Genomic DNA, 25,656 nt, shown 5'->3' with positions numbered 1-25,656 from the left:
TGGTCCTTGATACTGCTATGCCAACTCCTGTGTCTCCTCTTTCTGCTGCTACAGAACTCCAAAGAATGGAGCACTGTTGAGGCATGCAGAGCGAGCTGTTGTGCCAGATCTGGGTACTGGAAACAGTTGTGATTGCAGGCCACATGTGGCTACAGGCGGCAGGTTTCCCATCACAGGTGTAGATAATACTGAAGTAGGCAGACCAGTGATGTGATTCAGTATAAGGCTTGCTCTCCGTGAACCCCTCCATAATGCTTTACAAAGAATGGTGTGTGTTCTGGAAGTTCATTTGGTCTGACCCTGGAAGTTATTAGTGAGGTCTTTGGTTTTACTTGTCTGTGTAGCATTCTGTTTTGTTTATTTATATGATTGTTTGTAGCACAGTGTCTCCATTGAAACTAAGATAAAATTTGGTACACAATGTTCAGAACACAATTCTCCATTTCACATTTGAATGTCAACATTCATTTCACATTTGAATGTAATATATAGTAAAATGAAATATCTGTCTTGAAGACTGAAATGTTGGAATAAAAGTTGGTGTTACGGTTCAGGATATAGGTGTATATTGAACATTGAGTCTAGCCTAATCGTCAGATCCGTTTTTAAGAGCATCAGGAACGATGTAAAATGCACTGCACTGCAATATCTCACTGAAGATATCACAATGAGATTTGGCATGCATGCTTACCTCATAATTATTTATTTGTTCAGAGTTCAAATAGCTATAGCTCAGCCCTTCCCCCATATCCATTTTAGGGGCTGGGGCTGGAGGGAAAGGAAGAGAAATGCAAAATGTATTGTAATAGAATATCTGAAGAGAGAGTTCATGTGCTTTACTAGTACATTTTTGTTTACAGTATTCTACATTTTAATGGACATTTTATATTGTTGGGCTCTTGAGTTAGTATAGTGTTATCCGCTCTTGCTCTTGGGATAAAAATCTGAAATTAAAAATTGAAATACATCATTTGTTCATCTAGTGAAAGATATTGACTTCATTTGTGGCTCTTATTCCTGAGGACCTACACAACAGTAGTTGTTCATACTGAACTTCTAGAGTTATATATATATATATATATATATATATATATATATATTTTTTTTCACCATTTCTTCTCCCGTGGTATCTCATTTCCCCAGCAGGGTTTATTTTTAATAGTTGGTTCCCAGAAGATTCTGACTCTTTGTTTCTGAAGTTCTACCATTACACAGTTGTTTGAAGTACTGAAACTCGTCTCTTTCTTCCAGTTAGTTTCTTCTTCCAAGTAACTAATGCTTAAGGTATGTTCACACATCAAAAACACACACCTTAACCTAGCTTCTGTCTCAGCAAAGTGGCTCTGGGGCTGCATTATTGTCTGAATCTATTTGGGTCTTGCAGACCCTGAGAGAAATGATGGATCTCAAGTAAGCAATCGTTCACTGTATTGTAGCTGCCAATTAGTTTCTCTCCTTGATAACCAGGTACCTGCTAACTCTCCTCTCCCTAACTTCGAAATTTGCAGGGAAGGGGCTTGGGAGTTTCTCCCAAGGCAGTGCTGGTCAGTCTTTTAAGTGGGTGTGCCACAGCCATGTCCCAAGTATACGACTCTGACACTGTGGTGCCCACCGTAGTACTACAATATGCAGTCATCCCTGTCTCCCCCCTGCAGTGCCTTGGTGTGGTTTTGCCTCTGGACTACTGAGCCACAGAGCAGGCAACCATGCAGTGTGGGAGAGACAGATATGAGTGAAGGTCGTCCTGTTTCGGCTGAGGATTGCCTGCTGTTGCTATGAGTGGACCAAATGCCACTTATCATTTGCCCTCTAGAACCATCGAAGGAAAGCTCGATGTCTTCCATTACTGTTAAAACAGAAGCGGAACACCATGCGGGCCTCGAAGAACATAGCTGTATTGGCAGCTGAATGAAGGTATGAATAATTCATGCCCCAAATGCCTCCTGTGCATTCCATCCATTTTGGCTGCTTTGGTGCACAAGCTGCTGAGATGCAGACAGATCTACTTCCAAAGCTTCGGGGATAAAACCTGACAGACACTGATTGTTGCCTCTGGTTCAGAAGATTACAGCAGCTGTGATGTTGGCTTGACAGGCTGAGTGTTGGACCCATGATTGTCACCTCATCAAAACTGGTAGTCCCGAGAATTTCTGTAGTGAGGGCAGCCACTAGAACTGGCTCCTTCTCTAGGTGAGTGATGCAACAAGGTAGTCTGGTGAGTTTTACCAGGTAATCTGCGGTGGGCTAAGGAGGGAGCGGCCCAGCACTTGGTTGGAAATGGCTTTGTATATGTGCCAAGCTGCTTTTCTTGGGGGCACAGTTGAAAGAATGGCAGGGGTTGACTCTGCCAAAACCTTGCTAAAAACAGACAAGGCTTTGACTCGACCTGAACCACCATCTTAAGCAAAGCTGCTTAAAGAATTGCACAGTGAAGTGAATTAATTGTGTTGAGTCACTTACTAGCTGGGCAGTTGGCCATATCATAGTTGCCAGCTGAGGGTTTCAGAGGGGGAATTTCTCTCCCTGTCTCTGCAGAGGTCTCTTTAGGTCAAGTGTGAGGTGTATTGGCAGGGTAGTCAGAATGGGAGGAGAAAGTCTGAGTGGAGAGTAAACAGAACTTTGTTCTCCCAAGCTATCTATCTAGCACCTGCAGAACATCCTCTTCTTTGTTTGCTCATTCCCAGGTATTGATTTGCAGTACGGCCCTTTATCCTCCCTGCTTGCAGTGATGATAAAAGGCTTTTGCCCTTAGATTCAAGAACCTCTTTTACATTTGACTATTCAAACAATCATTGATCCAACAGGCTGTGTCTTGGCTTGCCAAGCTGTGGAGGTGAGTGCACTGCCTAGTTATTTAAAGCAAGTGTTTAATTCCAGTGTGAGTCAGGTTTCTTAACTATGGACCATTGCTTATTCCATCTCAAGGTGGTTTCAGTCTCCTTTCCAGAGCTGCCACCTTTTAAAATCCATTACGTCTCACAGAAAAGGGTGTTTTTTTGTGCGGGGGAGTGAAGATAGAAATGTGAGTCACATTTCTCCTGTAATGTATGAAGTTGGACAGTGGGATATTCCATCAGGTGAAAATGCGAGCTATAGGTGGGATTAATGAGGTCTGGTTTTGTATGTTACAAAAGAAGCAGGGACCACCGAAGCACAACTCACTTCTGCTTCTCTTTATTTACTTTTACTTAGTATGTATTTATTAATGAAAGCATTTGGCTCTCAGGGCAGCAAAAAGTGTAAGACATAAAATACAGTTGTTGTTGTTGTTCAGTTGTTCAGTCATGTCTGACTCTTCGTGACCCCATGGACCACAGCATGCCAGGCCTTCCTGTCCTCCGCTCTCTCCCGGAGTGTGCTCAAGTCCATATTCATTGCATCGGTGATGCTATCTAGCCATCTCATTCCCTGCTGTCCCCTTCTCCTTTTGCCTTCAATCTTTTCCAGCATCAGGGTGTTTTCCAGGGAGTTTTCTCTTCGCATTAGGTGGCCAAAATATTTGAGCTTCAGCATCTGTCCTTCCAATGAGCACTCAGGGTTGATTTCCTTTAGGATTGACTGATTTGACCTCCTTGCAGTCCAGGGGACTCGTAAGAGTCTTTTCCAGCACCACAGTTCGAAAGCATCGATTCTTCGGTGCTCAGCCTTCCTTATAGTCCAGCCCTCACAGCCATACGTTGCTACTGGGAAAACCATAGCTTTGATTATACGAACCTTTGTCAGCAAGATGATACCTCTGCTTCTTACTATGCTGTCTAGGTTTGCCATAGGTTTCCTCCCAAGGAGCAAGCGTCTTTTAATTTCATGGATACAGTCACCATCTGCGGTGATCTTGGAGCCCAAGAAAATAACATCTGTCACTGCTTCCATTTCTTCCCCTTCTATATGCCAGGAAGTGATGGGGCCAGATGCCATGATCTTCGTTTTTTTAATATTGAGTTTCAAACCAGCTTTTGCACTCTCCACGTTCACCCTCAACAAGAGGATCTTTAGATCCTCTTCGCTTTCTGCCATTAGGGTGGTATCGTCTGTGTATCTGAGGTTGTTGATAATTCTCCCGGCAATCTTAATTCCGACCTCTGATTCATCCAAGCCGGCGTTTCCCATGATGTACTCTGCATATAAGTTAAATAAGCAGGGTGACAATATGCAGCCTTGTCGTACTCCTTTCCCAATTTTGAACCAATCGGTTGTTCCATGTCTGGTTCTTACTGTTGCTTCTTGGCCCTCGTACAGGTTTCTCAGGAGACAGGTAAGGTGGTCTGGTACCCCCATCTCTTTAAGAATTTGCCTCAGTTTGTTGTGATCCACACAATCAAGGGCTTTAGCATAGTCAATGAAACAGAAATAGACATTTTTCTGGAATTTTCTTGCTTTCTCCATGATCCAGCAAATGTTGGCGATTTGATCTGTAGTTCCTCTGCCTCTTTGAAACCCAGCTTGTACTTCCAGTAGTTCTCGGTTCACATACTGCTGAAGCCTAGCTTGTAGAATTTTGAGCATAACCTTGCTGGCATGTGAAATGAGCGCAATTGTACGGTAGTTTGAACACTCTTTGGCGTTGCCCTTCTTTGGAATTGGAATGTAAACTGAACTTTTCCAGTCTTGTGGCCATTGTTGAGTGTTCCAAATTTGTTGGCATATTGAGTGCAGCACTTTAACAGCATCACCTTTTAGGATCTTAAATAGCTCAGCTGGAATACTGTCATCTCCGCTAGCTTTGTTGTTAGTAATGCTTCCTAAGGCCCACTTGACTTCACTCTCTAGGATGTCCGATTCAAGTTCAGTGACCGCACTATCATGGCTATCAGGGACATTCAGATCTTTCCTGTATAGTTCTTCTGTGTATTCTTGCCACCTCTTCTTAATCTCATCTGCTTCTGTTAGGTCCCTGCCTTCTTTGTCCTTTATCATGCCCGTCTTTGCACAAAATGTTCCCTTGAGATCTCCGATTTTCTTGAAAAGATCTCTAGTCTTTCTCATTCTGTTGTTTTCCTCGATTTCTTTGCGTTGTTCATTTAAGAAGGCCTTCTTGTCTCTCCTTGCTATTCTCTGGAACTCTGCATTCAGTTGGGTATATCTTCCCCTTTCTCCTTTGCTTTTCGCTTCCCTTGTTTCCACAGCTACTTGTAAAGCCTCATCAGACAGCCACTTTGCTTTCTTGCATTTCTTTTTCTTTGGGATGGATTTCGTTGCTGCCTCCTGAACAGTGTTACGGACCTCCGTCCATAGTTCCTCAGGCACTCTGTCTATCAGGTCTAATCCCTGAAATCTATTCCTCACCTCCACTGTATATTCATGAGGGATATGATTTAGGTCATACCTGAATGGTTTAGTGGTTTTCCCTACGTTCTTCAATTTAAGCTGAAATTTTGCAAGAAGCAGCTCATGATCTGAGCCACAGTCAGCTCCAGGTCTTGTTTTTACTGACTGTATAAAGTTTCTCCATCTTTGGCTGCAAAGGACATAATCAATCTGATTTCGATATTGACCATCTGGTGATGTCCATGTGTAGAGTCTCCTCTTGTGCTGTTGGAAAAGAGTGTTTGCTATGATCAGCGTGTTCTCTTGGCAAAACTCTATGAGCCTTTGTCCTGCTTCATTTTGTACACCAAGGCCATGCCTGCCTGTTATCCCGGTGATTTCTTGACTTCCGACTTTAGCATTCCAATCCCCTGTGATGAAGAGGACATCTTTTTTTGGTGTTAGTTCTAGAAGGTGTTGTAGGTTTTCATAGAACCGATCAACCTCAGCTTCTTCGGCCTCAGTGGTTGGGGCATAGACTTGAATTACTGTGATGTTGAATGGTTTGCCTTGGATTCGTACTGAGATCATTCTATCGTTTTTGAGATTGTACCCCAGTACTGCTTTTCCCACCCTTTTGTTGACTATGAGTGCTACTCCGTTTCTTCTAAGGGATTCTTGCCCACAGTAGTAGATATAATGGTCACCTGAATTAAATTCGCCCATGCTTGTCCATTTTAGTTTGCTGATTCCCAAGATGTCGATGTTCAATCTTGCCATTTCATGTTTGACCACCTCCAGCGTACCTTGATTCATTGACCTCACATTCCAGGTTCCTAAACAATACTGTTCTTTACAGCATCAGACTTTCTTTTCACCACCAGACACATCCACAGCTGAGTGTCCTTTCGGCTTTGGCCCAGCCGCTTCACTCTTTCTGGCGCTACTTGGAAATTCCCTCTGCTCTTCCCCAGTAATATATTGGACACTCTTTCCGACCTGAGGGGCTCATCTTCTGGCGTCATATCTTTTAGCCTTGTGCTACGTTCCATGTGGTTTTCTTGGCAAGAATACTGGAGTGGGTTGCCATTTCCTTCTCCAGTGGACCACATTTTGTCAGAACTCTCCGCCATGACCTGTCCGTCTTGGGTGGTCCTGCACGGTATAGCTTATGGCTTCACTGAGTTACGCAAGCCCCTTCACCACAACAAGGCAGTGATCCATGAAGGGGAGAAATACAGTAAATACCTTAAAATAATAACCAATTACAGCAGCACTTAAAACTCCAGCATATTTTTGTATTTTTCAAAAACACCAACTTAAAAGGCCTAGGGAAATAAAACAGTTTTCATCTGAATAGAGTATAAAAATGGTGACAGGTGAGGCTGTCTTGGAAGGGGGAGACACAACTGAGAAAGCCCTGTATCTTGTCACCATCCACTGTTATTCTTCCCCGGTATGTTTCTGTGTACTGTGTTATATTGACTGGTTCTCAGTAAAAGGTTAAGGCTGCAATCCTATACAGTCTATATGATACTGTATAGTATACACACTTACCTGGTAATATGCAAGTCACCTCAATAGGACTTACTTCTGAGTAGACATGCATAAAATTGCACTGCAAGAGCTAAAGTCCTTCCCCTGAACAGTATTACAAACTTATTTATAATAATTACCACTACCGCTGTTTAAAGGCTCACCAGTTTGGTGAGAGGGATGGAGAGTTTAAGTCCTTCCTCTAATCTCATTTCACGCTGACTAGTCCCTGGCTCCTGGATTTTGGGGTGTGGGGGAGGCCTTTAGGGAAATGAAGGTGGTGGTGGCTACACCTCCACTTGGTGCTTCTCTTCACAGCTCTAGCTGGAGTGTCGCTGGCCCACTGGCCTCCTAAAAAACATGCCTTTAAAAGAGAAAAGAAACAAAAGGGGATGTCCATTCCCAGTGCTGTTCACTATCTGGTAAACTTACCGGAGGGGGGCCACCAAAAGGCACCTTGCCCTGGCCCTTTCAGACCTGGCCATTGTCTTGGGTGTGTGGGCAGGTTTTGCCCCCACCACAAAGTTGTCCCTGTGTGCAGTACTCTACTTTTTAATGTTTATGTATTAGTTACATTTGTTTAAATCCTGCCCTTCCTTCAAGATCTCCAAGGTAGCACAGGTAGTCTTCCCTACATGCCCCAGTTTTATTTCTCATAGGATGTTGCCTTATACCAAGTCAGAGTATTCATCCAGTCAGCCAGTGTTGCCTTCTCTGACTGGCAGTGGGTCTCCAGGATTTCAGGTTCACATCATCTGCTACCTGACCATTTAACAAGAGATGTCACAGACTGAACCTGGGACCTTCTGTATGCAAAAGATGTGCTCTGCTGCTGAGCTATGGGGTCCCGGTCATCATTCATGTATATGGGGGACAGTAAGGGCATACACTCAGGGATACTGTCACAGTCGCTGTTATCCTGCTGCCTGACCCTGGTAAGAACCAACCTTGCTCCTGTCTGCATAACACTGTCCTGGGTATTGAGCCTTGATTACATGAGAGTGTGATAGAATAATGGCTCAGATGAGGCTGCACAAGCCTTAGGCTCATGCACTCACTCTCTCCTTCATCTAAGAAGGAGATCAACATTACTTCTGAATTTGGGGAACTGTGGTTTGTTCTAACTACACCTAGTTAAAACAAGCCAGAATTTCAAACTGTGGTTTGATATTGATTTTGTTTTATTTAACCATAGTTAGAACAACCCATAGTTTCCCAAGTTTAGCTGTCAGAGGAAACTATAGTTCTGAAGTGGAAGCTTTCAAACTAGTCTGTGCATGTGCAAAGGAGGAGAGGGGAACAGAGAGCAAGCGAGCCCAGGTTCATGTAGGCTTGTTCCCATAACGCTAAACCATAGTTTTAGCTAAACCATAGTTTAGCATCATGTCTGAACCAGGTCACAATGTTGGAAAAGTGGGATGGCATGTTACCATTGGCACCCTTCACACGTTGCACAGGAGAAAGGCCCTGCCCTTGATATCCACATATTAAGAACAGATGTCCAAAGAGGTTCTCTCATGTAAACAGCTACTCACACATTTGGGCTCTTCGGATGTTCATGCTCAATGCACAGACACTGGGGGATGGCTATTCTGGCTGTACAACCTTGGTCCTGACAACCTTGGAACCCATACAGTTGCAGTACCACAGATAGCAGCATCACAGATGTTCAACGGACTTCTTAAATGAATGAGTTATAATGACATTCTCTTGCACAACCCCTAGGTTGTGGCCTTGGGGAGCAGTTCAAGATGGGGAGGATCTCATGGCAAGGATTCACTGCCTATTTGTCAAATTCAGCAGGATCAGGATATGTGTCTGAGTAGTTTCCATAGCAATGTTGCTGTAGAGATCTTCTTGCTTTTAACTCTGGAGCCTCCTGTTACACTTCACAGGTAGCAAAGGTGCTTTCAGTGGCAAAATATTCAGATATATCAAAACTGAGCAGCAGAAGGGAAATCCAAAGACGAACAAGAGTGTGTTTGTATCTGATTTCATATTTGTTGATGACCACCTGAGCAAACTGCATTTAGAGAAATGGAGTTGGAAGGCTTTAGCTCTTCCACAGAGAGGCTTTCCCTGTTTTGTGTTTTTTTCATTGAAAGTCCCCATGGATTTTTGGGGATACTACTTGAACTGCAGAAGCAGAAGATGGTGCTATATATATTTAATAAATATTCAACACAGATGCCCTTTCCCCTTGCTTCTACCTCTCGTAGTCGTCATGATGTATAGAAATTGCACAATTACTCCACTAGGATACGTGTTAATACTGCTATCATGTATACTTCAAATGTTGCATGTGTGAGCCCTGAGCATGTTATGATATAGATATGTTTGCAGGAAATGTTAATAGTTCTATTCATGCCAGAGTTACTTTTATTCTTATGCCTTATTCTTAAGCCTTTTTAATTTTTACAGTTTTGAGCAGAATAGATTAATTGCTAAAAATCGATTTTCCGATGTTGTAATTCATACCAATTGGTTTCTATAACAATGAAAAGACGGCTTTGCAACTAAGAGCTTTTTATACAACATAGGAGCATAGTCCAAAACCGGTAGACATGCAATCTCCGTACCTTTGGTACCTCAGATTTATCTGATTAGAGATAAGAGGAGGTAATTGTGAAATTAATGGATTATGTTTGGCCCTCAATACAAGAACCAAAGAGAGATCATTTCCTTGTCAGCCAAGTGCCCAGAACGTTTCAGCAGGATCTAAGAATGGCTAAAAGTCATAGCAAAAGGTGTAACATAATGGTTAGGCTAATAGGCTGTGGTCTGGGAGGTGATCAGTTCAAATCTTCCCATGTTAACTTATTAGTGACTTGCCTAAGGCCAGCTATTCTCCTAAACCCATTTTCAATATTGGGAGGATAATACTGGCCTAGCTTACAGGGGTATTGTAAGAATTATTATATTAATGTATATGAAACATTTTGAACAGTTAAAGCACCATATAAATGCTAAGTATATTTTATTTTATTTATGTAAAATTGCATACCCCATTGTTCCGCCATAAAAGTATTTAAGGCACCATGAAACCTTCCTTTAAAAATCACCACAATAAAGATCTTAAAAACAAAATAAGAAAACAAAAACAGTATAGGTGAAACAAAACTGGTTCAGGCTGCAATCCTATACACACTTGCCTTGGAGTAAGCCCCGTTGAAAACAGTGGGACTAAGGATGCAGACGCATCCTATTGTTTGCCCTGAAAGCGTTCAAACTTTTGTGAGCATTTGGTTGGAAAAAATGTCAAAAGGCTCAATAATGGCTGCAAAGCACTCACCTTTGCTGCCTCCCTCTTTTCCTGCATCCAAAGTCAACAACAAAACTTGGGGGCAGAGGAAGGGGAAGGAAGGGGCAGAGGTGGTAGCAGGTGTTCCCAGGGTCCCAGTGGAGCATCGTTTCTGGCTGTGGACTGGGGGCTGCATGCAATGGTACTTCTACACAGAGTAGACCAATTTAAGTGAATGGGCCTAATCTAAGTAGGACTACCGTTAAACACTGTCCTGGGAATCCCCGGTAGGCAACTGACATTATGCAAATCATGGGGAAAGCTCTCAGTGGGGGACATGGGGGATGTCTCTCTGGTCAGGCAAACGCAACCCTGCTCAAAGCAAGCGTTCATGCAGGGTTGCTCATTTTTGGAAGCATCCCTGCTCAGATGCTCACAACATCCCTTCATTTTGAGTAAACATGTAGAGGTTTGCATTGCAAGTTCATTACTGTAAAAAGCTCATGCAAATAGGGTGGGTTGGCCTGGTGCCTAAAAGATAGTAATGAACAGAATTACTGGGATGGGACTAATGTTTTCCCATTGAAGTCAATAGGGCTTAAATAGGTAACTTGTGCCATAAATGTCCATGCTCCAACGCAATGGATTCTTTTCTCAGAGAAAAGTGTAGACTAACATATTGATTTGTATTAACCTGATTTAAAATTAAATCCACCTTCCTTCTTTAAAAAAATAATATAACTGTTAAAATTCTGATTAAAATTTTAATAATCTAATTTCTTTTCATTTTCTCTCATCATTTTTATCTACTCTGTTTTTGAGTTTGTCATGAGATGTGGCCATCATTGAAAACTGAAAATGGTGTTTTAAAACCAAACCAAAGCTCAGTTTCTTGAGAGAGTGACTGTAAGACTTTTATATTTATTTCTGTGGTTTCTTAATTGCAAAGGAGAGGCTTAGTAATGTCACAGCATCTGATCTTTCTGTTTTTGCCATGGATTAAGGCAAATTTCTGAGGCAAATTTATAGCCAATTTAGGAGAATAGCTAGCCTTAGGCAATTTAGGAGCTATGCTTCCTGCCTTAGGAAAATGGGGAGCCAGAATGTTATCCCTGCCAATGGATATAATACTCTGTCTCTGCCAATATGTGATAGCCATCCTTGTGTAAGCTGTTCTATACTAATTGGCAATATTTTATCAATTACTTATGTTAAAACATTTATACCCCACTTCCAGTTGTGGTTTTTGGTGTAGTTATGTAATTTTCTGTTATGCCCTCTCCCATTCACTTACTTGCTGTTCATTCATTATTTGGTTTTTATATGACCTACACTCTCCCACAGAGCTGAAATTTATTTGCACACATTTTTAATCCATCTACACCCCGAGCATTTCGGGCAGGTAACAATATTCAATGCAATGAGCATATGCTGGTGCAATTTCAAGTATTTGGGCTTCTTCACACGGAGCTTTTATTCTCCTATCGAGATTGGTTACTCATGGAAGTTTGCAGGTCCTGTAGATGATGTCATCAACCTCCAGGGCGACTCCTGCACTAAATGACCTTTATTCCGTTTTTTAAAAGATCGGAGATAATAAGCTATCAAATTGCAGCAGTTGAGTTCCGCTTGAGTTCCCTCATGAAAAGAGGAAAACCTGCAATAAGAGGAGCTAGGCCACAGTGCCATCTAGTGGCTATATAATGAAAGTTATGGAAGACTCAGATAAGGGGGAAAGGGGAGGGGGAAAGAAAGTGCATGTAAAGGGAGTCAGTCGTGATCCTGCATTTAAAACGGAAGCAGAAAGCCCTGTTTTAAATGTGGGGTTTTAGGCTGGTGTAGAGATGCTCCACAACCTTACATATCATATAAATGCACCCATGAACCTTCTCGCCACAAATAGAACCAGTAATGCCAGTATCCAGAATGTTAGTTGAGTGTGATTGGAAGCAAATCACAGAATTTGGCAAATATTTGGTGGTATGTAGTGCATCTCCTAAGAATCCTGAGGTTCCCAGTATTCTACAACCAACTAAAGGTGGATGATGTGAATGTATTGCTCTGTGAACCCAAACAAGCCTTGTGCAAATCAGCATTTGGTACCAAGCACTGAATTCAGCACCCTGAGTGTGCCTACTTTCAAAGCAATTTTATAGCTGTGAAGGTGGGCTTGAAAGTCTGTGAGCAGTAGCTGGTGAATTCTCAGAAGATGGAGGAGTTTCCTAAATACGATATCAAGTAGTCAGCGGACAGATACTTCAGTGCCCTCCATAGATCCTTCCTATTTCCCATGACTATTTGCAGGAGGAAAAAAACTAAGTTGGAAAAAGTCCATGTATGAAATTGGCTTAAGGCACAATCCTATGCACGTTTAGACAGAGAAAAAGCTGGGGCATGCTGGGAGCTGTAGGCCTTTTCTCTGTCTAAACATATATAGGACTGTGCCCTTAATTTATACAGGTTGCAGAACGTAGAATCTCTTGGTGCAGAATGTGAGCTGTCTTAGCAGAATGTATTTTACAGGGCAGAGTGTACACAATCCTGGCTACTATTGTGCAGCCAAATTGTGATTTGGGAATAGCTGTCAGTTCCTATGCAACTTTCTTAACAGCTCTCTTTCCACCCACCACCCACCTCAAATGGCTCAGCCATTTCCTTCATGGACCCTACCTGCTGCCCATGATTTCCATTCTTCCTTCCCCTCAGCATAATTGTTCTGATCTGTAATTATGGCAGAATATCTGGCCTATTACAGGTAACACTGTTTTGAAGAAGCTATTACTCTTCTGATGCTGGAAGGCATTTGTATCTGTCAGAGCAAATTTAGTTTTATTAGATGAATACTCAAGTAGCACTTGCGTAATCTGTATAATTGCTTAATCCTTCTCATTGTAAATTTATTGTGTAACATCTACAGTTGCAATCAAAATTATTTGACTCCCATTGCAAATCAGCTTTATTGTCAAAATTTACAGACTTTCAGCTGTTTGCAATGAACAAATCAAACAAAAGCAATTGAAATAGCTCAACACAACGAATGCTTCAAGTGGTTTCCCCAAATTCAACTGAAAATGGAACTTATAATGACTTCTCCAGTCTCAAAATTATTCAACCCCCTGAATAGAATCCCTCACAACAGCACAAATATGCAAAACAGGTGTTGTCTCAAGCACACCTGATGCAACTAATCAAGGGCTTCATTATTTGCACCAGGTGTGCTTGAGCTGGAACACATGACATACCTGAACTGGCTAGGGGTTTGTTGAGTGTCAGGTTTGACTGCATGTCAGAAATATGGCTATGTCAAAAGAATGGTCCAAAAAGTTAAGAGAAGAGATAATCGCCCTTCATAAACAAGGAACAGGATACAAAAAGATAGCGAAGGCACTGAATGTTCCTAGAGACACCGTTGGAAGCATAGTTCGCAAGTCCAAAGGTAAAGGAACAGTGGTTACACTACCTGGATGGGGCAGAAAAAGGAAGCTATCAACGGCTGCAACCAGATTTCTAGAAGGCAGGCTGAGAAAAACCCTCAAGTAACTGCAAAAGACCTGCAGCAAGACTTGGTGGCAACAGGCACTGAGGTTTCAGTGAGCACAGTAAGGCACGTATTAAATGCAGAAGGTTTCCATGCCAGAACTCCAAGATGTACACCACTACTGACCCAACAGCACAAGAAATGTCGGCTCCAATATGCTCAAAATCATATAAATAAGCCACAGAAGTTTTGGGATTCTGTTCTGTGGAGCGATGAAACAAAACTGGAACTTTTCAGCTCGATGGATCAGCGGTATGTCTGGAGGAAGCAGAATGAAGCATACTCTGAAAAGAACACTCTACCTACAGTTAAGCATGGTGGTGACTCAGTGATGCTCTGGGGCTGCTTTGCATCCTCTGGCACTGGAAACCTGCAGCGTGTGGAAGGCAAGATGGATTCATTGATGTATCAGGAAATCCTAGGAGAAAACGTCATGCCATCTGTGAGGAAGCTGCAGCTTGGGCGTCAGTGGACCTTCCAACAGGACAATGATCCTAAGCATACCTCAAACTCCTCCAAGGCTTGGTTGCAGAAGAAATCCTGGAAGATTCTACAGTGGCCATCACAGTCACCTGACTTGAACCCCATAGAAAATCTCTGGTGGGATTTGAAGAACGCAGTTGCAGCACGCAAACCCAAGAATATTACTGAATTGGAGGCCATTGCTCATGAAGAATGGGCTAAGACTCCTCAGGAACGCTGCCAGAAGCTGGTGTCTGGCTATGCATCTCGTTTGCAGCAGGTCATAACAGCAAAAGGGTGCTCTACTAAGTACTAAAGATGCTTGCCATGAAGGGGTTGAATAATTTTGAGATTGGAGAAGTCATTATAAGTTGCATTTTCAGTTGAATTTGGGGGAACCACTTGAAGCATTCGTTGTGTTGAGCTATTTCAATTGCTTTTGTTTGATTTGTTCATTGCAAACAGCTGAAAGTCTGTAAATTTTGACAGTAAACCTGATTTGCAATGGGGGTTGAATAATTTTGATTGCAACTGTAAGATAAGGAAATTTGTTCATATAACTTTGAGTGCCAACCCAGACCTCTGTAGCAATTTCTCTTCTACACACCCGTATCAGACATTTCCATTCAGCTGGAGTTGGAGCTGAAGACTATCCCACCCCCCTCACCCACCCAGCCTATCTTGGGCAGGTGATTCTGGCTGTGCTCCTGGGCATTTGTTGTTCCACTGCCTTAGCATAAGACTCTCCTCTTGTGTATTTGTGCTTGTGTAGCACTGTCCTTATGGCCAGTGGGCGTAATGGGTGTAATGGGTCCTTTTTGTAGAAAGGGATACTGAATTATTTTCAGCCAACTAATTATATAGCTGATGAGAGGCCCCTGTGCTGCAGTAAGGGGCACCCGCAAAAGGGGCACTTGCTAGAGGAGGTGGCAGGTCTGACAGGATCGGCTCTACCATTAGGAAGAGTGAGGTGGCTGACTTTGGGTGCCATGAAAGGGCAGCGAATTGTTCATAATTTAATGTGCTTGTGGGATTTCTGTCACAAGTGATAAAATAACCTAGCTGCCCTTTGATACTCTGCACTTTGACTTGCGGAAGAGGGTGCCATATGTTGCTCTGTCTCAGGCAGCAACATGTGTTGGGCCGACCCTGGGTAAAGATAGAAAGGGGAGGAGACCGGAAGGAAATGAGTGCACATGGAAAAGGGACAAAAAGACATACAACACAGAAATGCTAAAACCTTTTGCAAAGCTTTAACATTACCGAGATGCTGAGATCCCACCTACTGTTCTGTCAAATTCTATAAAGCAAGCATGGTAAGATTTGATCAGCTTCCACTCTTGGAAAACATGTAGCTGCTGAACTAGATGGTGTCACTCAGTGGGTAATTTGCTCTCTCCCTAACTTGATCTTATGCCTAGCAGCACCAAATTAAAGATCCCAGTATTTTGTGCAAGACATATTCCAGCAGCTTGTACAATTGAGCATCACCCTTGTGAAAATCCTAGAACAGCCAGTTTCTCGGTGTTGTGCTGCTGCTGCACTGTATGGAGTATGCCTGAAGTTTATACAATAGAGAGGCAGCCTCATAGAAATCTTAGGGATGCTTCTCAATTAGGTATTTGTGCTTGGGTGTAAATGCTACCAAAGACTACTGGTGTATGTGTCCCTAAGTACACAAAATAAAGCTGAGAACTGGCCAGGCCTTGGAGGGTGGAGGAGTTTGGCATTGAAAAGGTTGTGATTTTGGAGTTTGATGAGGTCTGGAAGGTTCCCAGGCTTCACATCATGTTCTCTTGGGGCCAAGGTACATTTACCATAAACTCCATCAGTGATGGAGACTTAGGCATTTGTACAGAGGCATTTAGATTATACCAAGTTAAGGTATGCTGTGCCCCAACATTATTGTGCATATTTGTCATTATTACAAATTGGTCCTTCCAACAGTAGCAGAAGTGGTGCTGGGCACTTTAAAGATTTTGAGCCCAGGTGCATAGGGCCATACAATCTACATATGCTAATTTATAACTATATATGCAAATCTAGAAATAATTACTAGGATTTATTTAAATTTCCCTCTTCATGGATCACTGCCTTGTTGAGGCGAAGGGGCTTGCATAACTCAGTGAAGCCATAAGCTATGCCGTGCAGGGCCACCCAAGACGGACACGTCATGGCGGAGAGTTCTGACAAAATGTGGTCCACTGGAGAAGGAAATGGCAACCCACTCCAGTATTCTTGCCAAGAAAACCCCATGGAACGTATCACAAGGCTAAAAGATATGACGCCGGAAGATAAGCCCCTCAGGTCGGAAGGTGTCCAATTTACTACTGGGGAAGAGCAGAGGGAATTTCCAAGTAGCTCCAGAAAGAGTGAAGCAGCTGGGCCAAAGCCAAAAGGACACTCAGCTGTGGATGTGTCTGGTGGTGAAAAGAAAGTCTGATGCTGTAAAGAACAATATTGTTTAGGAACCTGGAATGTGAGGTCAATGAATCAAGGTACCCTGGAGGTGGTCAAACATGAGATGGGAAGATTGAACATGGACATCTTGGGAATCAGCGAACTAAAATGGACAAGCATGGGCAAATTTAATTCAGGTGACCATCATATCTACTACTGTGGGCAAGAATCCCTTAGAAGAAATGGAGTAGCACTCATAGTCAACAAAAGGGTGGGAAAAGCAGTACTGGGGTACAATCTCAAAAACGACAGAATGATCTCAGTACGAATCCAAGGCAAACTATTCAACATCACAGTAATTCAAGTCTATGCCCCAACCACTGAGGCCGAAGAAGCTGAGGTTGATCAGTTCTATGAAGACCCACAACACCTTCTAGAACTAACACCAAAAAAAGATGTCCTCTTCATCATAGGGGATCGGAATGCTAAAGTAGGAAGTCTTGGAACAACCGATTGGTTGGAACAACCGATTGGTTCAAAATTGGGAAAGCAGTACGACAAGGCTGCATATTGTCGCCCTGCTTATTTAACTTATATGCAGAGTACATCATGAGAAACGCCGGGTTGGATGAATCACAGGTCGGAATTACGATTGCCGGGAGAATTAACAACCTCAGATAGGCAGACGATACAACCCTAATGGCAGAAAGTGAGAGGATCTAAAGAGCCTCTTGTTGAGGGTGAAAGTGGAGAGTGCAAAATCTGGTTTGAAACTCAACATTAAAAAAACGAAGATCGTGGCATCTGGCCCCATCACTTCCTGGCATATAGAAGGGGAAGAAATGGAAGCAGTGACAGATGTTATTTTCTTGGGCTCCAAGATCACCGCAGACGGTGACTGTAGCCATGAAATTAAAAGACGCTTGCTCCTTGGGAGGAAAGCTATGGCAAACCTAGACAGTATAGTAAGAAGCAGAGACATCACCTTGCCGACAAAGGTCTGTCTAATCAAAGCTATGGTTTTCCCAGTAGTAATGTATGGCTGTGAGAGCTGGACTATAAGGAAGGCTGAGCGCCAAAGAACTGATGCTTTCGAACTGTGGTGCTGGAGAAGACTCTTACGAGTTCCCTGGACTGCAAGGAGGTCAAATCAGTCCATCCTAAAGGAAATCAACCCTGAGTGCTCATTGGAAGGACAGATACTGAAGCTGAAGCTCAAATATTTTGGCCACCTAATGCAAAGAGAAAACTCACTAGAAAAGACCCTTATCCTGGGAAAGATTGAAGGCAAAAGGAGAAGGGGACAGCAGAGGATGAGATGGCTAGATAGCATCACTGATGCAATAAATATGAACTTGAGCACACTCCGGGAGACAGCGGAGGACAGGAAGGCCTGGCGTGCTATGGTCCATGGGGTCACGAAGAGTCGGACACGACTGAACAACAATTTAAATTTCACAGAAGGCAAAGTCAGCTAATTAATGTCTCATCCAAATCATCTCAAATGAAAGAAATTCTTCTATTAATTTGCACCCTGACCCAGATCATCCCAAACCAATGGAAAATGTTTTTTTCTAGGGTCAGTTGCCATGCAAAGGAAGACTGGTGTCTGTATGTTGCCCCATGTGGAAGGGGAGAATTAACTTCCCTCTCCAGTCTCAGTCTCCCTTGAATATTGCCCCATGTATGGCAATTAAGTTGAGAATTAAAAACCTTCCATTGGCACCAGTGACCACTCAAGGCTCCTTGGAATAGATCCAAGCCCCTGGAAACACATTTGGGGCCAGGGCTTCGTGGGCCCTGAACAGGAGTACTACCCAGCTGTCTTTTTTCTTCTTTGTACAGGCTTCATGGATCTTAGTTCCAGGTAGTGCTGCATGTCCCCTGTAAAGTCATGGATGTTGGAGCCCCCGCCAGTTCTTTCTAATGGAGTAAATGTAGCCGGTGTCTCATATCCCTCCTATTTATTTATTCATTCATTCATTCATTCATTTCATTTCATTTCTGTACCGCCCAATAGCCGAAGCTCTCTCGGTGGTTCACAAAACCCCCCGAAAGAACACGCAATAAAACAATATAAAATATATAAAACATTAAAACCACAGTATAACAATACAACCAGAATAAAACCTAGCAGCAATGCAGAGTTTTAAAATACAGATTTAAAACAGCAAAGCTAAAAGTCTAGAAAGCTAAAATGCCTGAGAAAATAAAAAGGTCTTCACCTGGCGCCGGAAGGAATACAATGTAGGTGCCAGGCGAACCTCACTAGGATCTCATTCCACAGCCCGGGTGCCACAGCAGAAAAGGCCCTTCTCCTAGTAGCCACTCGCCTCACTTCCTTTGGCAGGGGCTCACAGAGAAGGGCCGCTGAGGATGATCTTAAGGTCCGGGAGGAGGCGATCCTTCAGATAACCTGGCCCCAAGCAATTAAGGGCTTTGAATGTTAATACCAGCACTTGGAATCTGGCCTAGAAATGGACTGGTAGCCAGCGCAGCTGGAAAAGTACTGGCATAATATGACTCATTGGCTAGTCCCTGTTAACAATCTTGCTGCCCTATTTTGGACCAGCTGAAGTTTCCAGACCGTTTTCAAAGGCAGCCCCACGTATAATGCATTGCAGTAATCCAGATGAGAAGTTATCAGAGCATGGATAACTGTAGCTAGGCTATGTCTGTCCAGATAAGGGCATAGTTGGTATACCAGCCTAAGATGATAAAAAGTGCTCTGTGCCACTGAGTTCACCTGTGCCTCAAGTGACAGTTTTGGATCCAGGAGCACCCCCAAACTACGAACGTGATCTTTCGGGGGAGTGCAACCCCCTCCAGAACAGGTTGAATATCACCTAGCCGGGCAGACGAACCACCCACTAACAGTACCTCTGTCTTGTCTGGACTGAGTTTCAGTTTATTGGCCCTCATCCAGTCCATTACCATGCCCAGGCACTGATTCAGAACAGCCACTGCCTCATCTGGGTTTGATGAGAAAGAGAGAGAGAGCTGGGTGTCATCTGCATATTGATGGCACCTCAGCCCACACCTCCGGATAACTTCCCCCAGCAGTTTCATATAGATGTTAAACAGCATGGGGGATAAAATAGAGCCCTGTGGAACCCCATGGCATAATTGCCAAGGTGCAGAGCAATAATCCCCCAGGCACCACCTTCTGGAATTGGCCATCCAAGTTGGAGCGGAACCACTGCAGTGCAGCACCTCCAACTCCCAACCCAGACAAGCTATCCAGAAGGATACCATGGTCGATGGTATTGAAAACGGCTGAGAGGTCCAGGAGAATCAACAGGGTCGCACTCCCCCTGTCCCTCTCCTGGCAGAGGTCATCCCACAGGGCGACCAAGGCAGTTTCCGTTCCAAAACCAGGCCTGATGCCCGATTGAAATGGATCTAGATAACTCGTTTCAATCAAGAGTGCCTGGAGCTGTCCTGCAACCACCCGCTCAAGCACCTTACCCAGGAAGGGGATGTTGGCCACTGGCCTATAATTGTTAACATCCTCCGGGTCCAGGTTAGGCTTTTTCAGGAGTGGGCTGATTACCGCCTCTTTTAAAGTGGCCGGCACCACTCCCTCTCTCAAGGAGGAATTTATAATCTCCTGGACCCAGCCGGACATCCCCTCCTTGTTTGATGTAATAAACCATGAAGGGCAAGGGTCAAGCACACAAGTGGTCGATTGGACTTGGCCAAGCACCTTGTCCCCATCCTCAGGCCTCAATAACTGAAACTCATCCAATAAAACTGGACCAGACGGTGCTCTGAACGCTTCTACCAATGGAACTGCATTAATTGTGGTGTCCAATTCATGACAAATCTGAGTGACTTTATCTTCAAAGTGCTGTGCAAACTCGTCACATTGTGCAACCGAGGGTTCCACAGACTCTCTCCCTGGCGCAGAACATAACAGGCCGCAAACCACTCCTAAACTCTTTTTTGTGACTTCAGCAGTCTATATGGTAACTTCTAAACATGACTACAGCTGCCAGAGGGCTTTGCAAACAGGAAGTGGCCTCCACACAACTTCCTTCTGAGGCTGAAATACCAGGTTGCTCTAAGCTGCTGAGCATAGTGTTCACTTGTTCACTCTGCAGGAGAGGGCTCTCATCCAAGGGTGAGCTGCCTGTGAATATGATATGACTTCACAAGTACTGTAGGGCAGGGAGAGGCACTCCAGGAAATGAGCCATTGAAAGGTAATGGGACCCTCTTTGCTCTCCATATGGTTTACATTTGAAACTTTGCCCTGGGCAAAGATAACCTGGCACCTGGATGGCTGGATTACTCCAGTTCAGTTTTGCCATTCTTGTGTTCCACTGCAATAAGGGCACCGGAATGCCAGGGATTAATTAGCTTTGTGGTAAAGGGATTTTGTGCTGGTTGCTTTGTTAGTGCTAAGGTTTGCTGCGCTCTTCTGATATTCAACAAAATGAAAGCGTCAACAATAACAGTGAAACCCTCCAGACTCCCTCATACCTCAAAGCACTGACACTGGAGTAGACACATCTGGAGCAAGGTAGAATTCAGCCTCTCTCTCTTTGGCAAATGTTTGTCTCTGGGATGTCAAAAAAAATGTCAGTGGTGAGGATAATTTCATACTAGAGATGATTATCCATCCCTTCTGTCTGCAGAGATCAGGTTGGTTTTATCCTGGACTGATAGGTGTGAATCATGTCTGTGTGCTGTTGTTATAAGTCTTTGCTAGTGGCTTAGGACCTTTCCCTTATTTTCACTCTTGTTACTCATTTGTTGCAAAGCACTTGGATACTATTCCTCCAGGCAGCACTTCTGCTATGGAGTATTGCATTGTACCAGCAATTCAAGCCGACACATATTGCATATTACTACATTTGGAAGTGGCTCACTCCCCTGCTGCATTACAGTGCAGGAGCACTCACGTAGAAGTTCTCATGCAGGAGTCCTGCATTGCAATGCAGGCAGAGTGTTTTAACAATCATAACAGAGCAATGCCTCACAACATCCTAGTCCTTTTAATTTTCATACACAAATGTATAGCTCATTTAAAAGCTGCATTCTCTGCTTCTCCTGTACTTCAGGTGCTGGAGATTTGCTGACGTCACCTTGATGTGGTAAACAGTTCCGTCTGTACCTTACAATGAAATTCTACCACCCCTTCCATTTTGTGGGGCAAGATCTTGCACAACTGGTGCTATATTGATGTTAGTAGAAATATAGTATTATAAGAACAGCATTTTCCCTCCATCTGCATGGGCTCTAGTATCTTGACTTGGCAATTAAGAACTCTGCATCTGCTAGATTTATCTATCATGTTAGGTCTGGGGGATAATTGCAGTGTCATTCCAAGAACACTGTATACAAGGTTATTGGTATAAATTGTGCCAACAAGTATAATGCTGTTTTAACACTTTTTTTTGTAAGGGAATGAATGGAAAATTTGTGTTTATGCAGTCACCTGCATAATGAATAAGTAACATGATGCTCCTTAAAACATTTTGCAGTGTTGGAATCAAATGATCATCCTTTTTACTAAAACTGCTACCCGTGTCTTTGATCGCACATGCACATAGATACGCATGTACTTGATTGACATGGAAATACCATGATCTGTGGCAGAGGCATGGTGCGGATGTGGTAGTTTGTGCACGGGGCTAGAGACAGTGGGGAAATTTGTTCAAGGACATGGACAAAGCTTAAGCACGAAGCATACGCATTTTAATTTTTAGCACAAATATTTACAGAAAGAAATGATTGGTTGGTACACTACCCTTAACACTGGCCCAGCAGAAAAGTAAGATTCCTAATAACAGCGATAGACCCAGAAGAGACAGAGGTGGGAAATAATGTATCCCAAATAAGGATCAGAAAGGGCACTAAGGTAATGGTGGAGTGATCATTTGAGGCACAAGCCCAACTGGGAAAACTTGAGTTTCAATGGCACAGAGTTATCTATGCGAGGGGTAGAACAGACAAATTCAGAGTGATATCAGGAGAAGGACAGAAAGAAAGTTGTAGTGGGTATATTTAGCTGTTTCAGAAGAGGTAGGGAATGGTGCTTCTCTTCCAAGTTGTTCGTAATTACTTAGAGGTTCATAGAGGGCAATGACAACCCAGCTTGTACAGGTTCCTCGTCAGAATTTTTTCTGAGATCCTAGCTAATTCAAAGAAAATAACGGACACAGAGAAGAAACAGGTGAACTGGAGAAGAGAAAGTAGATAGGTGTTAGACATGCCTGACTTGAGACACTTTGAAGGCATAACAAAATGCCCTTGGCTCTTAGCTTCGCCACAGGAAAGGGGAACCACTGGGCTTAAAGCCAATGACTCATAATAGTCCTGCTACTTATTCTCAAAGCAAGGCATGGGTCTGCCTGGATTTCTGAGGGGATTGATACACACAAGTCTCAATATTGCAGCTATACACATAGAGTGGAGTCTCTCATGTATCTCAGGCAGGTACTCTAGTTCCTAGAGTGGTTGGTTAGCACCACTGGAATGGGACCTGCCTAAATGCAGCAATGAGTGCTTCTCTGGGCCAGTCTACGTGGCCAATTTAACGTGGTGGTAGAGTGCATTGGGGTCGTTGGCGACAGATGGTACTGTTGCCAATCCACCACCATCCAGCAGCATCCATCCCCAAAATGCACATTTTCGGAAAGTCCTTTTACTCGGTTGTTTTTCTTAAATGCACCTCCGGAGCAGTTCTGCGGCAGTGTGCTCCGTCCCCCCGCATTAAATCCTGGGTGTGCCTCTGTGACCTGCAAGTGACATGGTCAAAGGGTGGGGCCGTCCCTCCCCCCCCTTCCCTCTTTTTCTCCATTTGTAGTAGGGCTGCTTTCACAATAAGTAGTCTGCTTTTCCCATTCATAATAGCATGAATATTTTCATTCACAGTAGTGAACAATAGTGCACAGTAATGCACAATAAAGAATACACAGAGCTGAAGGAGAAAGGGCAGCCAGTAGCAGGAGCCTGCAGCTGCGGTATTTCACAGTTGCGTTACTGCAATACACCTACAACTTTGCAGTGGCGTGATACACTTACAACTAAGGAATACCCAGAAGGGAAGGAGAGAGGGCAGCCAGCCTCGGCACTTCGCAGTCACAATACACCTACAACTTCACAGTGGTATGGTACACCTACAACTAAGGAATATCCAGAAGGGAAGGAGAAAGGGAGGCCAATACAGCAAGGGAGTGTGGTCAGGGCTGGGAACAAACCTCCCCAATCACGGAATTGCGCTGTGTCGCCCCTTCAGAATAACACAGCAGTTTGCTTTTTCCATTCACAGATAGCAGCCACTGATTTATTCATGTCTCCCCTTCAGAATGTGAGTGAACTAAACTATTAAGGGTATGTTGACCAGACGTCCATAATTTAACTATGCACTGTGTGATGAAATACTTCCATTTATTTATCCTGAATCTCCTACCAATCAGCTTCATGGAATGATCCTGGGTTCCATATAGAGAGGGAGAAAAATGTCTCCCTGACCACTTTCTCCAGACAATGCATACTTTTGTACACTTCTGTCATGTCTCCCCTTACTTGCTTTTTTCTAAGCTAAACTGTCCCAGACGTTGTAACCTTTTGTCATAAGGGAGTTGCTCCAGCCCCTTGATCATTTTGGTTCCCCCTTTTCTGCACCTTTTCCAACTCAGCAATATCCTGTTTAGGTGCGGTGACTAGGGATTGGCATCAGACTAAAAATGTTTATTCCTGAGTTCTGGCATTCTGAGTCCTATGTGGAATTTTGAAAGCAGTTGCCCCTAAAATGTTAATGATACTAGCTCATATCTGAATCTTACCAATGCCCTGTAACAAGACTATGTGAACCGCCCAGAGAACTTCAGCTATTGGGCAGTATAGAAATGAAATAAATTATTAAGTAAGTAAGAAAGACTTGGGGGATTACCCGCAGCAACAGTAGGATTAAAAGTGTATTGTGAACTGACAGTGACCCTTTTACCTTTTTGGATGGGGATTTTTATCTACATATTTTAACGGCATGAATCATGTGCCCCTATGATTAGTCATGCACAGTCATTATAGTTAAAGCAAATTCGACAGCCTGGAGTCTGTTCTGTCTTGTGCATCAGCAAGAAAACTGCAAGATAAGATTAAGCTACAGAATGTTATTTTGTAATAGGAATAAAAGAGAGAAAAGAGCAGCCATTGACTTGGGCTCGGTAACTGAAAACTGTCATCTTGACTCATAAATGGCACATACGGGAACTGGATTAATTAGGAATAATCAGTGGGTGATTCTCATTTTTGGATGGGTCGCTATAGCAGCCACCCTTTAATTTCAGAGTAAGCCAGAACCTGCCCACTTCTTTCAAGATTGCTTTTTTCCTCAAAGGCATGCCAACAGTTCTGCTGCCTTTGGAACTGCACCGAGATGGAAATTCAAAACCAGGGTTGACCGAGGACCTTGAGGAAATTATTGACAACCCTTTGGGACAGCTGGTCCAAACATCTGTCATCAAGTGCACTGCAGACAAGACAGTGAATCCTGTGGCTTCAGTAACTTGTTTCTTAAACTGCCATAGCCAGTAGCATGATGTCACCTGCTTTGAGTGGAAAGTGTAGTTGGGGACTTCTTGCTATGAAGTAACAGCAAAGTTCAAAATTCCTTTAATCCACACCTGAGAGATGGGCCATGTGGGGTGCTTGATCTCTAAACACAGGGGCTGGGCCTCATTGCATCCTCATGCTTTGAGTGCTGATTGTGATAACTCTGTGTTATGTAGAGTTAACTCTGCATACATTCAGAGGCACTATTTATCAGTTCGCTTGCTCTGGAGTTATATTTTGTTGCTGAAAGCATGTTCTGGGGCTGAGTCCTAGCATGGATTAAGCCACTTCTGTCAGCATGCAAACACTGGTGATTATGAATAGCTGAAGCCTCAGATGTTTAAGATCCTACATGTGCATGTATGTGTTTCAGCTAAGAGTTGGGTGGAATAGCAGATGGCACAGAAGGCTTACTGCTCACAGAAAGACAACCCTGGGAGGTGGTTCAGGCCTCTAAAGTAGGGAAGCAGATGCTCCACTCATCATTTGCCCATCTGCTCTCTTTGCTTCTGCTATATCTACAGGCATTTGTGTATTGGTGATATGTCAACAAAAGAATAACCACAGCCACTCTTCTTATGGACCCATCTGCTTAGTCACTGACTGAACAAGGAGGTAGGAAATAGCTAATGAACCTTCATGAAAATTCAAGCTGATAAGGCAATCTATCA

At 43.4% G+C, this 25,656-nt stretch overlaps 1 protein-coding gene across 24 annotated transcripts in view; it reads left to right on the top strand.

The window, feature by feature from the left end:
* Window positions 1–25,656, top strand: part of TMEM229B (transmembrane protein 229B) — a 77,632-nt gene that overhangs the window by 21,240 nt on the left and 30,736 nt on the right. For 2 of the 24 annotated variants that reach the window (XM_084848263.1, XM_084848271.1), the window contains exon 2: window positions 1,814–2,190. The exons of 16 other annotated variants lie outside the window; for them this stretch is intronic. In XM_084848263.1, the coding sequence (XP_084704389.1) occupies window positions 2,111–2,190 (80 nt within the window). In that variant the 5' untranslated portion in view covers window positions 1,814–2,110. Of the gene's footprint in view, window positions 1–1,813; window positions 16,619–17,285; window positions 25,601–25,656 lie in introns of those variants that run through there. 6 more of the 24 variants (XR_014789919.1, XM_084848337.1, XM_084848304.1 and 3 more) reach the window with 6 other exon arrangements.

Source organism: Heloderma suspectum, chromosome 1, assembly GCF_057233095.1.
Source record: "Heloderma suspectum isolate Gila_16-S chromosome 1, 16-S_ref, whole genome shotgun sequence".
Classification (NCBI taxonomy): domain Eukaryota; kingdom Metazoa; phylum Chordata; class Lepidosauria; order Squamata; family Helodermatidae; genus Heloderma; species Heloderma suspectum.
This window is presented reverse-complemented; position numbering and strand designations above follow the sequence as displayed.